This window comes from Cinclus cinclus, chromosome 20 (genome assembly GCF_963662255.1).
Source record: "Cinclus cinclus chromosome 20, bCinCin1.1, whole genome shotgun sequence".
NCBI lineage: Eukaryota > Metazoa > Chordata > Aves > Passeriformes > Cinclidae > Cinclus > Cinclus cinclus.
This window is the reverse complement of record NC_085065.1, coordinates 11596830-11610344: the sequence shown is the minus strand read 5'-3', so window position 1 is coordinate 11610344 and position 13515 is coordinate 11596830. Positions and strand designations below refer to the sequence as shown.

Below are 13515 nucleotides of genomic sequence, written 5' to 3'. Positions count from 1 at the left end.
CCTGAGCCACCCCAGCCCCAGTGGAGCCCCAACCCCGGTACCCCCAGCCTGGGGGCTCCTCACGCTCCCCCTTTTCCTCCGGGGGTCCCCCGGGCCCTGTGCCCCCGCTGCAATGGGGGTGTCACAGCCATGGCTCCCACCTGTGCAGTGCCACACAGGTGTGTGCCAGGGGTGCTGGGTGGTCATGCCGTGGGACTAGGTAGCCACGCCCCATGTCAGGTAGCCATGCACTGTGTCAGGCGCCACATATCATGTCAGGTAGCCTTGTACCATCTCAGGTAGCCATGTACTATGTCAGGTAGGCACACACTGTGCTAGGCAGCCACGTCCCATGTCATATTAGTCATGTCCCACGCCAAGTAGCCACCTATCATGCCAGGTACCGCGCCAGGTAGCCACATACTGTGCCAGAGGCCCACGCACCAGCCACCCACGCCAGCCCCTGGTGCCGCTCAGGCCCACGGCAGTGGTGGCCACTGGCATCGCCACCCCCACGTCCCACGGGATTCCCACCCCTGCCCAGCCCTTCCCAGCATCTCCCGGTGCCACTGGGATGGATGACACGGGGATTTGTCGGGGTTCGGAGCCGGTAGCGACACGGGATGGCCCCGGGGGGGGTGACGGGGGTCCGGGGGGGACCCGGCACAGCTCGAGGGGTCTCGTGTCCCTGCGCCAGCGCCGTGTCCCACCGGGTCGTGCTGGGACATGGAGGGCTCGGGGGGCTCCGCCTGGGGAGGGATGAACAGGTGACACCCGCGGGTTCCCGGGGGACATCCCGGCCGCGCCCCCCACCCGGACACAGCACCGCGGCCGCCTCGCGTGGGCCGCCCCCTCCCGTGACTCAGGGCGGGCAGGGAGGGGCAGGGGCGGGAGGACAAGGAGGAGGAAGAGGAAAAGGAGGAGGAAGAGGAGGAGGAAGAGGAGGAGGAAGAGGAGGAGGAAGGCACCACCCCCGCCCCGCCCCGCCTCGCCGCCCGGTGTCCGTCCGTCCGTCCGTCCGTCAGTCCCCGCTGCCCGTGGGCAGGGGAGGAGTGACGATGGGGGGGGGGGGCGCACCTCGCAGGTGCCCGATCTCCCTCTTAATCCGCCCCCGGACCCCCCGAGCCCCTGCCCTGACACCCCTGAGCCTCTGGGACGCGGTTGGGGGCCCCCCCCATCCATCTGCCAGCTCCCTACCAGGGACTGGGCCCCCCGGGTGGTGCAACAGCCCCATATCCCTCCCTGGATGGAAACCAGGAGGGGCTCCCACCACCCAGCACAGTCAGCACCCCGACACCCTCCTGACCCCGACCATGACCCCCACACCAAGACCCTGCCTGATCCCCCTGGCCATTTGGGGCACAGCTGAACTCCCCCCCTTCCCCTCTGCCACCAGTACTGTGCATGGGGACCCCCCTCAGCAGCCCAGCATCCTCATTTTCCTCCTGGGAAGGGTGTTGGATGGAAATTGGGGGGTCAGCCCCCCAGAGGGGTCACCCACCCCAGCCCCCTGCGATGCCCCGGCCAGAGGGGTTGTCAAGGGCATGTCCGGTCTCAGCAGCCCTCAATGCGGATGGGTCTGGCTGTCCCCAGGCAGGAGGGACACAGGGACACGCTGTGCCTGTGGGACAGCGCCCAGGGCCCCCCCCGAGGGGAACCTGACCCCACTGGTGGAGCGGGGGGGCCCGGGATGTATAAATGCCGCTCCTGGCTGCACTGCCGGGCAGGTGCCAGCGGGCACCCACCGAGAACAACGCGGGCACCCTGCCACCCACGGCCCCCCGGGCCCCCCCAGGACCCTGACCCATTTATTCCCCCCACACCGCGGCCCGAAAGCCGAGCCGGCTCCGTTTCGGGGGTCAGTTACAGCGGCCGGGCGGTCGCGGCTCGGGTGTCGCGGCTCGGGGGGCCTCGGCACCCCCCGGCGCGGGCAGCGCCAGCCTGGCATGAAAAAGTCATGAGCAACCAAAGCTGGGGCTGTTTGTGGGAACAATAACCGGGCACCGGGTTGACACCGGAGCCGCGGGGCCGGGGGACGGCGGCGGGAGCCGGTGCGGCATCGCCACGGCACGGCCGGACCCCGGAACGGGGTATTGGGACACTTCGGGGGGCCCAGGTGATGGCAGAGCCCGTCCCCGCCTGTCCCCACCTGCCCCCGGTGCAGCGTGGACGCGGCCTGGGGTCCCTGTGGCTGCGCCTGCCCCGGCTGGGGGTCCCAGCAGGGCTGGGGCTGGCGTGGGGACTGTTCCCTACGCCGCTGTCCCCTCCTGCCCCTACGCCCCCATCCTCTCCTGTCCCTCGCATCTCTGTCAGCCCCGAAGGGGCCCACACCCAAGGGGTTGGCTCCGAGGGCTTGGGGGTGTCCGTGACCCCGATCCACAGCCGCAGGAGGGATTTGGGGCCACAGGACAGATGGAGGCCAAGGGCCCCAAAGCAGGATAAAAGGTTTACACTAATCAAAATGCCTGGCTAATTGGAAAAGGCGCTTAGGGGCTGGCCGGGAGGCGGCGCGGCTGGAGGTGACCCGCTGCTGAATCAGAGGGGCCGGTAACCTTAACCCGCCGGGATCGGAACGGATACGCCGGCCCGGATCGGGTTCCCACCCAAGTTTTCCACCCGCGGCTCCGCCACAGCCGGACGGGGCCGCGGCGAGGGACGGTGGCGTGGCCGGGGGCTGCCGCGGTGCCCCCTCGCCCGGGCGCCCCCGGTGCCCATCGCAACCCGGCCGGTCTCTAATCCCACCTGCGGGTAATCGAACGGCTCGCAGCCCCCCCGGGGCCCCCGTTCCGCTCCGTGGGTCCGGGGCAGCGCAGCCGCCCCCGCCGCGGGCGCTCCGTCCGGCCCCGCCGCGACGCCCGGGCTCGGCAGCGCCGGGGAGCCCCCGCCGGCCCCCGGGGGCCGCCCCGCCTCGGCGGAAGATGCCAACGAATGGGATCCACCAGGTGCTGAAGATCCAGTTCGGGCTGATCAACTGCGAGAGCCGGTACCTGACGGCGGAGAGCTTCGGCTACAAGGTCAACGCCTCGGCGCCCAGCCTCAAGCGCAAGCAGATCTGGACGCTGGAACAGGATGAAGCCGACAGCTCCATCGTCTTCCTCAAGAGCCACCTGGGCCGGTACCTGGGCGCCGACAAGGACGGGAAGGTGCGCTGCGAGGCGGAGCAGCCGGGAAGGGATGAAGGCTTCAGCATCATCACGCAGTCGGATGGGCGCTGGGCGCTGCAGTCGGCCCCGCACCGGCGCTTCTTCGGGGGCCGCGAGGATCGCCTGTCCTGCTTCGCCCCCAGCGTGACGGAGGGTGAGCTCTGGACCGTGCACCTGGCCATGCACCCCCAGGCCAACCTGCTGAGCGTCAGCCGCCGCCGCTACGCCCACCTGAGCGCCCACGAGGACGAGATTGCCACCGACAGCAACCTGCCCTGGGGGGTGGATGCGCTCATCACCCTCTGCTTCCAGGACAAGAAGTACAGCCTGCGCACGGCCGACGAGCGCTACCTGCGCTGCGATGGCACCTTGGTGCCCGAGCCTGGCGCTGGCACCGGCTACACCCTCGAGTTCAAGGCCGGCAAGTTAGCATTCAAGGACTGCGACGGGAAATACCTGGCGCCCACCGGACCCACCGGCACCCTCAAATCCGGCCGCAGCTCCAAGCCGGGCAAAGATGAACTCTTTGACCTGGAGGAGAGTCACCCTCAGGTGGTGTTCACGGCAGCCAATGGCAGATACGTCTCCATCCGGCAGGGTAAGAACTCCCCACACCCCCTGCCCGCTCCCTGCCCACCCAGGGACCCCTACCCTGGGGGAGACCCCACAGTAACAACCCCACAGTGCTGTGCCTGCTTGGGGGGATCCTACAGCCTACATCCTGGGGACACGGCTGGTGGAGAGGGCCATGGGGGGTCCTAAGGGGGGACTGAGGTCAGTGAGGATGGAGTGGGAGCAGCTTTGGAGTGGGCAGGGCTGCAGGGAGGAAGGCATGGGTGTGTGTGTGTACACACGTGTGTGCATGTGCAGGGCTGTGTGGGTGTGCGTAGGGCTGTGTGTGTGAACACGTGCAGGGCTGTGGGTGTGCACAGGTGTGTACGTGCGCACACAAGTGTGCTGTGCTCTGGGAAGCGCCCACAGGTTCACACATTTGCCTGTGCACACCACACACGATGCCCTGTGTGCACACACTTGTGTAGAGCCCGAGGATGTGACCACAGGTGAACAGAACCCCTTGTTTGAAACCCAAGGGACCCCACTCGCCCCCAGGTGCTCCCCGGGGACGGTGCCACCCCTGTGCCAAGCAGCTTAGTGCTGGGTGAGGGGGGGACCAGCTATAAATAGGGGTTTGTGACCAGATGGACATGGCCATGACAAGCTGATTAACCAGCCCAATTAGCACAATTGTTCGCAGGAGGATTTGGGGGGGAGGGGGAGGGTGGTCATGGGGCAGCAGTGGTGATGGTTGGGGTGGGACAATGGCTGGAATGGGATTGGTCCTGATGGCCACAACAGGATCGGTGCCAATGGCCAGAGTGGGATCAGTGACCATGGACAGAGTGCTTTTGGTGACAATAGCCAACAGAGTGGAACCGATACCCATGGCTGGAATAGGATGGGTGCCAGTGGCTGGAATGGGACAGTGACAATGTCTGGAGTGGGATCAGTGCCTGTGGCTGGATTGGTATTGGTGACAATGGCTACAGTGGGGTCATCAATGATGACTAGAACAGGACTAGTGCCAGCTACTGCCAGAGTGGGATCAGTGACCATGGCAAGACTGAGACTGCTGCCCAGGGCCAGGACAGGACCAATGCTGGCAGACAGAGAGGAACCAGTGCCTGTGGCCACAGCAGGAGTGGTGCTGATGGCGGGAGTATGACCAGTGCTCATGTCCAGAGCAGGACCAGCATCAACACCCACTCTCCCTGCAGGTGTGAATGTCTCAGCAAACCAGGACGAGGAGCTGAACCATGAGACCTTCCAGCTGCAGATCGACCGCGACACCAACAAGTGCAGCCTCCACACCAACACAGGCAGCTACTGGACCCTGGTGGCCCACGGGGGCATCCAGGCCGTGGCCACTGAAATGTGAGTGAGGCTGCAGGGTGGGACGGAAAGATGGTTTGGGGTGACACAGACACCCCCAGTTCACGCTGTCCCTCTGTCACCAGCGCTGCCAACACCATGTTTGACATCGAGTGGCGCGGGCGGCGCGTGGCCCTGCGCGCCAGCAACGGACGCTACGTCTGCACCAAGAGGAACGGGCAGCTGGCGGCCGTCAGCGACACCGTGGGTAAGTTCTGGGGGGGGACAGGGGGCACGGGGGGTTCACTGGGATGCTGAGGGCTGGGTGCTGTGCAGGGGAGGACGAGGAGTTCACTCTGAAGCTGATCAACCGCCCGATGCTGGTGCTGCGGGGGGAGCACGGCTTCGTCTGCTACCACCGGGGCTCCAACCTGCTCGACTCCAATCGCTCCGTCTACGACGTCTTCCACATCAGCTTCAGCGACGGCGCCTACCAGATCCAAGGTGGGCGGGGGGGGGCTATGGGGCGGGGTGGCCCTGGGGGTCTGTCCAGCCTGCACTGACATTCCCTCCCGGGGCTCCCTGCAGGCCAGGGGGGCAAGTACTGGTACGTGGCGAGCAGCGGCTCGGTGTGCAGCGACGGGGACCTCTCCGAGGATTTCTTCTTCGAGTTCCGGGAGCGGGGCCGTGTGGCCATCAAAGGGAAGAACGGGCGGTACCTGCGCGGGGACCCTGCGGGGACCCTGCGTGCCGACAGCGAGTCCGTGCTGCGGGCCACGCTCTGGGAATACTGACCCCAGAACCTCCCCTGCGGCCACCGCCGCCCACGGGCACCCTCCTGTCCCTGGCAAAGCAGGGTGGTGGCAGCAGTGGCACCGTTCCATGGCAGCTGTGCCCCCGCCCCTGCCGTTCATGGCATTAAAGTCACCTGGATCACACTGGGGCAGCGACGCAACCTCCTTCCCACCGAGATCGAGCCGTGTTTCCCTCCCAGGAGCGGCCAGACCCCATAGAAAGGGCCGATCCGGGGGCCAGTGGGTTGCAGGGACTCCCAGGGGTGCCACACGGGATGATGGGGGGTCAGCAAAGCAAAGCCACTGCAGGCAGAAGCCCGAGTGGGTTGGGGAGCCTGTGGCTCCTCTGCCAGGCTGGGGGTGCAGGGAACTGCCAGGACCCTCCGGGAGAGGATGGATGGAAAGGAACAGAGCCAGGCACGGGGTGAGCAACAGGATCGTTTTCATGGCAGACGACAGAGTTACAGACAGTGGAGAGGTGCGGGAGGGGCCGGGGCCGGACCACGCCGCACCAGCATGGAGATACGAGATCGTTAATAGAAACAACGGGGGAGCGGAGACCCCCTCCCCTGCCCAGCAGAAAACGGGGCTCCCCCGGGCACAGCACCCTGTTTGTCCTGATCCTGAAGGCGGCTCGGGGGGCTCAGCCCGCGGCCGGCCCGGCTCGGGACGGCCACTACACTACCACGGATCCACAAGACAGCGCGGCCCCGGGGGGCTGCCCCGGCCTGGCCGGGCTGGGGGACGGCAGGGCAGGGCTGGGCCAGCCCAGGAGCCCCCGCTCCGCCACCGGAGCCCCGAGACCCTCCCGGTGCTGCCGACAACACGACCACAAAACACGCACAGACACACCCCCCTCCCAGACCGCTGCCGGCCCTGCTCCTGCTCTGGTGGGGTTTGGGTGGGGGGCCCTCCCGTGGACCCCCACCCCGGCCGGCGGGGTTTGGGGCGGCCTGGCCGCCCCCCGCTCACAGCAGGACCAGGCTGGGGTTCCGCAGCTGCCGGTAGATGTTCAGGAGCTTCTCAGCCGTGGCAGAGCCCTCAGCCCCCTCCTCGCCCATGGCGGGCTGGTCCCGCAGGGTCTGCGCCTCCTTCAGCAGCATCTGTGGGAGGGAGGCGGGGGGTGAGGGCCGGGGTGGGGTGGGGCTCCCACGGGGAGGGGATGGGGGGCTCACCTCGTGGTTCTCCTGGATCTGACGCAGGTACTGCATGCGGAGGTCGGGGGGTCCTGAGCCCTGCGCCGCCTGCTCCAGCACCAGCGCCTGTGTCAGGGAGGAAGGGTGCTGGGGGAGCTGGCAGCACCCAGCCCCAGGGACCCCAATCCCAGGAGCCCCAGCCCCAGGGATGCCCAATTCGGGGAGTTCACAGATTTGGGAGCCCCAGCTCCAACAGCCCCCAGATCCTGAGAATCCCAACCTTGGGAATTCCCAATCTCAGGAGTCTGAATCCTGGGGAGTTCCAGCCACAGGGAACCCCCTGAGCCCTGGGGAGCCCCAGTCTCAGGGCAGCCCAAGCTCCAAACCCAGGACCCCAAAGTGTGGGGATCCCCAGCCTGAGTGGTGCTGCTCTGTCACACCATGGTGCCACAGAAATGCCCCCCACGGCACCCCAGGCTCCATTCCAGGGGGTTTGGGGTCACTTGGGGTTCCCCCTGCCCTCGGGGGGGTGTACCTGTATGCGCCGGATGACGGCGTGGTGTGTCCTGCACATGTGGGCCAGGGATGGGCTCTCCATCAGGATCTCCACAGCCTGGATGGGACCTGCAGGGCTCAGGTCATTCATGGTCACCTGAACAGTGAGAACAGTGTCACTGCTATCCTTGCTGGGCATTGGGGGGGCCAGGACCCCTCCCCATGGGCACTGGGTTCACCAGAAGCCTCCAGACACCCCCAAAACCTCCCATCCCTCCCAGGAGCAGTTGCCCCAGCCTGGTGCTACCAGGTGAGCCCTGGCAGGATTGAATCTGGCAGAGTCAACATTGTCACTCATCCCCCTGGGGACATCTGAGCTCTCAAGTGCAAATCCACCTGTGCCAGGTACCTGGGGGCCCCTCAGGTGGGGTCAGGCAGGAGAGCTGGGCAGAAATCCCTGTTTTCCCTGTGCCTTTAGAGGGGAATTTTGCATGGGGTGGATTTACAACCCAAATCCAAGGGTGTTTTGTACAACCAAAGAAATCTGGAACATCTGGAGAGGGAGGGAAATGACCACAGCCTTTGGGAAGCCCAGGTTTGGGAGAATGGACTGGGAATGCTGCCTGAACTCAAACCCCAGCCCCACAGAAGGGGGTGAGAATGGCACGGTCATGCACCCACTTGTCTCTCTGGCTCCAGGAAGGAGCTGGCTTTGTGGGACAGGGAGCTTCCCTGCAGGCTAACCCATTCCTTGCCTCTCTGACGACCAGCTGGACATGGCCACCGTCTGGTGCCATGCCACACACCGATGCCACCTCCGTACTGCTCAGTGCCTCAGCCCCAGGGTTCTCAGCCAGCAACCAGCGCAGGGTGGCACAGCAAAGTGGGACATCTGGGGACCAAAGGACAGAGCAGAGATGTGACACCACTGATGGCACGTGCCTGAGGCAGCCCCTGAGGGGGCAGGGGTACCACGGGCTGAACCCACCCTGCTGGGACACGCTGAGCTCAGTCATGCCACTGTCACTGCTACACATGTGCCAAGGCTGTGGTGGGGGCACTGGGGTCACACAGCCCTCCTCGCCCAAGGGAGGGGCTGTGACAGTGCCACCCTGCCAGCACCCCTGCCCCAGGAGACTCTCTGTCATTCCTGGGATGCTCCTTTCCAGGGACCCACCTGTTTCCGAGGTTTTGAGAGCATTTTTCAGCAGTTCCGAGGACACCCGGATGGATGCTGCCGAGGGAGGCAGCTTCTCCTCTCCCAGGGTTTTCCCCTCCTCAGGTTCAGTCTGTTCCCGGGACACTTTGAGGAAGGTCTCCACAGGTTCTGGGGGGGCAGGGGGGGCGTTGGGCCCGGGGGGGTTGCTCCCAAAACAGAGGCACTGGAGCATGTCAATGGTGCATTGGCTGAGGGGCAGGCAAATCCCCTCTCTGTCCGGGGACAGCAGAGGCGAGTCGTCAGGCAGGAAATCATCCAGGTCCTCAGAGGAGTCGGAGCCACTGCCCAAAATATCCCGTAAACTGTAGTAGAGGGCACAGGAGATGGTCAGAGGCAGGTCCAGCTTGGTGTCCGCAGCAGGGCCGAGGGGCAGCGTGAGCTCCCGCTTGTTCCCAGGGAGCAGCTGGTCAATGGGGAAAGTGAAGGTGGTGGCCGAATCCATGGATTCCTCCTCTAAGGCACAGGGGCTGGCCAGGAGCTGGACACAGAGGGTCCAGCCCTCCTCCAGGCTGTACTCGCTGCAGTTTTCCAGCAAGCAGGAGATGGTGACGGTGTCCTGGAGCAGGAGGCAGCTCCAGTTGGCAGTGACGGTGCAGGCGATGGGCTTGTGGCCCTCGTGGCTGGAGAGCAGTGCCGCGCTCACGTTCATCACCTGGTTCAGGCTGGCCAGAGCTCGGTTCCTCTGGTCCACGGCCTTCTTCAGGAAGGACACTCTGCAAGGACAATGTGACAGGGATGAAACAACGGGAGGGACGCCAGAATGGCGCTGTGCTGCCAAGCTGAGCTGCTCCTGGCATGATCCCACCACAGGAAACTCCCAGCTTCTCTGCCATGGCAGCCACAGATCCATGTTCCCATCAGAGCTGACCCTGTGGAGTGGCTCCAGACCTCAGGAATCCCCCTGTGGATGGAGGGGGGGGCTCACCCACAGCCCCTCCCCACACACAGCCAGCCATGGAGGATGGAGGCATGTGCCTGCCCTGCCTGTTACTGCCGGCTTGGCACGCGTGGCGGGCGCCTGGCACCCTGCCTGTGCCACCTTCTGCTGCCATGGCTGCCGCTGCCAGCCCGCCCACAGCGCTGGGGGTGGCTGTGCCATGGGAGGGGGCTGCCCTCAAACACTGGTTTTATATTATTGAGGTTGGGGGGCGCTTCCCAGCCAGGAAAGGTAAATTCTGGAGCAGTTCTCCAAGAGAAAAGCTTGAGGAGAGATGGGGGTGTTCAGGAAAAAGAGAAAAGAAGGTTCCAGGGAGACATTAGGGCCCTTTCCAGTGCCTAAAGGGGCTCCAAGGGAGCTGGAAAGGTACTTTGGACAAAGGCCTGGAGTGAAGGATAAAGAGCAATGGCTTCCCACTGCCAGAGGGCAGGGTTAGATGAGATATTGGGAAGGAATTGTTCTCTTTGAGGGTGGGCAGGCCCTGGCACAGGGTGCCCAGAGAAGATGTGGCTGCCCCAGGATCCCTGGAAGTGTCCCCGACCAAACTGGACAAGGATTGGGAGTAGGACTGGATGAGCTTTAAGGTCTCTATTACCCAAACCATTCCATGATTCCATAATTAATTACTGGCAATGACCCGTACAACCCCAAGCTTGGTGCCACCTTTACCTCTCTGAGGTGTCCCCTATTCCCGACAGCAGCTCCTTGATCCTCCGGCCGATCTCAGCAGGGGTCAGCTCCACGTCTGGCTCCTCAGGGCTGCACAGGCCACAGGACACGAGGCGGCCCTTGGCCGACAGGGCCAACAGCTCCGACTCCCCTGTGGGCACAGACAGGGCAGGTCAAGGGCCAGGAAAGGAGCAGGGGCTTCCTGGATGGCTGAGGTGGGAGGACAGGGAGCAGGACGGCTCTGCCTCCCCAAGGCAGTGGGATATGATGGAGACAGACATGGAACACCACAGCACACCCCGCTCACACACAGACCCCAAACAGGGGACACCACACTGTGCCTGCCACTTCCCAGCCAAGGCCAGCAGCACCCAGCTGTCACACAGGGGCTGGTGGCACACACAGCTCTGCAGGCAGCCAGTCCAGAGGCACGTTGAACACCCTCTTTTTGGAGAGAGCCTCATCAAAGCTGGCCTGGCAGCCTGCCCCACACAGGGAGCCCACGACTGTGAGGGCTGACCAGTTCCTACAGTGCCAAACTAAGAGACTGGGAACGGGCAGAGAAGAGCAGGAATCACGACAAGAACAATTTACAAAACCAAGGGGAGCCAACAAGGATGAACGACAGAGCCCCACCCAGCCCACATGGAGCTGCAGAGTGAGGAGAGGGGGGATCCCACCCCGCTAACCCCCAGTACCTTCCGAGGCCCGAGAGGACAAGGAAAGAGCCACGACACTACAGATACTCAGGCTGGCCGGGGACAGCACGGGGGGCAGCACGCCGGTGCCACTCTCTGTGTCCTCGGGGTCCGAGGAGTCGCCTGCCCAGTCCAGGTCGACGGCGGAGATGTCCGAGTGGGTGCTGTAGTACATGCGGGAGCCGCTGCCGCAGGCCGCGCACAGGATGGGCCCCCGCAGGTAATACTCCCTGAGCTCCGGCACCGTGGCCTCCTCCCTCTGATCCGCCTTCACGGCCACCATCTTCCCGTAGTGGCCCACAGCCACCACGCAGTCACAGCCGGGCTCGCCCGCGGGCGGCTCGTCCTCGGCGTCGTCGGCCGCGCGCCGCTCGGTGCGCAGCGCCCCGATGAACACGATGGGCTCCTCCAGGTGGTGCAGGATCTTCACGGGCGGCGCCGGGGTGGACACGTCGCGGCAGCCGTCGGCGGCGGGCGAGGAGCTCAAAGCTTTGAGGGGCACGGAGCAGAGTTGCCCGTCTGGGAAACCGCACAGGATCATGGGCGACTCCAGCATGGCCACGTCGATGCCGAAGAGGAGGCTGAAGAGGGGCTCCTCCAACACGAAGCCCCCCGAGCACCACAGCCCCTGGGTGCCGGGCGCGGCCGCGCAGCACAGCACAGGCAGGAAGCAGGAGGGTGGCGTGTCCCCCGCATCCCCCGGTGGGGTCCCGGGGCAGAATTCCACCTGGCTGACCTGTCGGTAAGAAGGGGGCCCGTCCTGCTCCGGGCGTGGCAGCTCATGCAGCCGCATCCACCACTTGCCCTCGTCCTGGCCCAGCGTGATGACGAAGGTGCTGAGCAGGGTGAACATGCTCAGGCTGGCGTCGGGAAAGATGCAGGCGTCCGCTTCCACCGGGAAGACGCCGGAAGGGCCGTTGCCTTCTTGGCCGTCGCCGTCTGTCTGCTCCATTAACCTTTGGGACAACAGAGAAGAGCTCTGAGCCAAGCCATGGGGAGAAGCCAGCGTGTCCCTTGGCCACGTCTTTGCCTTGCCTTTGGAAATGAACTCCTGCAGGAGAGCTTTTAGCACTGGCAGAGAGGGATCCAGCAGCCCTGGGAGCCCAGGGGCAGGGGGTGACCCCAGGCTCACCTGCTCTGCTGCTCCAGGGACACACAGTAGATCCCACTGTGGGCGCACAGGATGTAGAGCTGCCGGGGCTGGGGCAGCAACTCCACGTGCCACACCTGGTCAGGGCAGCGGAACACAGCCTGGCAGCAGGGACAGAACCAAATGTCACCTCCCACGGCACCCCGAGGGGCGGCAGGGACAAGGCGGCTTCCTGCAGAGGGGGATCCAAAGCAATTTCCAGGGACAAACAAATCCCTGGGCAGCACCCAGCTGGGTGTTCCTGGGTGGGGGGCTGGGAGAGGGGCTGAGGCAGCCTGTCATTCCTGCTCCCTGAGGGGAAGGAAAACAGGGAGCAGGGTACGTGCTCTACTTTGCTGAGCGGGAGTGCAGTGTGGGAGGCAGATCCCGCTCTTACAGCGGTGGATTTCTTAGAAATGATAATCAGAACAAATTAACAAAGGCAGCAGCGTGTCAGTCAGGATGCTGTGGTAGAGGGGACAGCGATCAGGCCTGGGGGGAGATGAGAGAGAACCCCTTATGCTGGGGGGAATGAGCCTGTGGAGTCTGATCCAATGGTGTCCCACAGGATTGGGAGAGGGGCCAGCTGGCAGCACCCCCAAACCCCAAAGCAAAGCATGCTTCTCATAGGGCTTGTTTGTTGAGTCCTGACAGAAGGAATCCAGGCATAGGGAGTGGGAACATGACTGGGGGGGTGTTCCCATGGGATAGGGGACACAGGGTGAACCCCCACTCCACCAAGCCCCTCACCTTGAGCACTTTGCCCTCCTGGTCATACACGTAGACAAATTCGGTGCCGTTGGAGAGGTAGATCTCGTTCTCATGGCACAGCACCCGCGGTTTGCCCGCCACCAGCCCCCCCACCGGGCAGCAGAATCCAGCCAGATAATCCACCCTGTGCCCCACCTGTGCCATGGTGCCAGCCTGGGCATGTGGGGAGGGGGCGGGGGGACACCGAGGGTGCGACAGGCTGAGTCCAGGGCTCCGAGTTGTGGGCAGTGTGTGGTGACACAGCCCTGCAGACCCCCCATGCCCCTCTCAGAGCCCTCCCACCCCTGAACCCCATAGCCCCTTCCCCCTGAATGGGACCCTCAGGCCCAGCTCTACAAACAGCCCCTTCCCAAGCATCAACCTCAGCGCCCCCATTCCCATTTCCACAGCCCCCAGACCCCTCCACATCACAGCCCTTGTACCCCAGACCCACCCCAGAGCCCCCCGCATCACAGCCCTTGTACCCCAGACCCACCCCAGAGCCCCCCACATCACAGCCCTTGTACCCCAAACTCTCCAGACCCAATCCAGAGCCCCCCACATCACAACCCTTGTACTCCAGACCCTGTCCCACAGCCCCCCTTCCCCGACTGAGACCCCCAGGCCTCCCGAAGCTCAGCTCCACGGGCAGCCCCCTACTCCAGACCCACCCCCGCCCAGCCCACAGCCCCCCACT

General features: G+C 64.8%; 2 protein-coding genes across 3 annotated transcripts; one reads left to right on the top strand and one right to left on the bottom strand.

Annotated features, from left to right (window-relative positions):
• The first annotated feature begins 2897 nt into the window (after window positions 1-2897).
• FSCN2 (fascin actin-bundling protein 2, retinal) lies at window positions 2898-5785 on the top strand. 2 transcript variants are annotated; one of them, XM_062506413.1, is made up of 5 exons: window positions 2898-3720; window positions 4898-5054; window positions 5138-5259; window positions 5328-5495; window positions 5580-5785. In XM_062506413.1, exons 1-5 carry the CDS (start codon window positions 2898-2900, stop codon window positions 5783-5785), a joined length of 1476 nt encoding a protein of 491 aa, XP_062362397.1. The 2 variants fall into 2 exon arrangements, with proteins under 2 accessions (XP_062362397.1, XP_062362396.1); XM_062506412.1 differs by having other exon boundaries at window positions 5138-5292.
• Window positions 5786-6237: 452 nt separating this feature from the next.
• Window positions 6238-12983, bottom strand: FAAP100 (FA core complex associated protein 100). Its single transcript, XM_062506336.1, has 9 exons — window positions 12819-12983; window positions 12072-12190; window positions 10940-11895; window positions 10242-10392; window positions 8594-9348; window positions 8172-8308; window positions 7457-7573; window positions 6961-7047; window positions 6238-6888 (listed from the first exon to the last, which is right to left on the bottom strand). The coding sequence occupies exons 1-9, from the start codon at window positions 12981-12983 to the stop codon at window positions 6754-6756; spliced, it is 2622 nt and encodes an 873-aa protein (XP_062362320.1). The 3' UTR covers window positions 6238-6753.
• Window positions 12984-13515: the final 532 nt, after the last annotated feature.

Bases quoted from the DNA above. Each gene is read 5' to 3' on its own strand.
- FSCN2 (XM_062506412.1), top strand. From the start codon at position 2,898: ATGCCAACGAATGGGATCCACCAGGTGCTGAAGATCCAGTTCGGGCTG. The intron at 3,721-4,897 runs GTAAGAACTCCC...CTCTCCCTGCAG, and splicing joins ATACGTCTCCATCCGGCAGG to GTGTGAATGTCTCAGCAAAC. The intron at 5,293-5,327 runs GTTCACTGGGAT...GGTGCTGTGCAG, and splicing joins GGGGACAGGGGGCACGGGGG to GGGAGGACGAGGAGTTCACT.
- FAAP100 (XM_062506336.1), bottom strand. From the start codon at position 12,983: ATGGCACAGGTGGGGCACAGGGTGGATTATCTGGCTGGATTCTGCTGC. The intron at 11,896-12,071 runs GTGAGCCTGGGG...GTTGTCCCAAAG, and splicing joins TCCCTGGAGCAGCAGAGCAG to GTTAATGGAGCAGACAGACG. The intron at 9,349-10,241 runs GTAAAGGTGGCA...TTGTCCTTGCAG, and splicing joins ATAGGGGACACCTCAGAGAG to AGTGTCCTTCCTGAAGAAGG.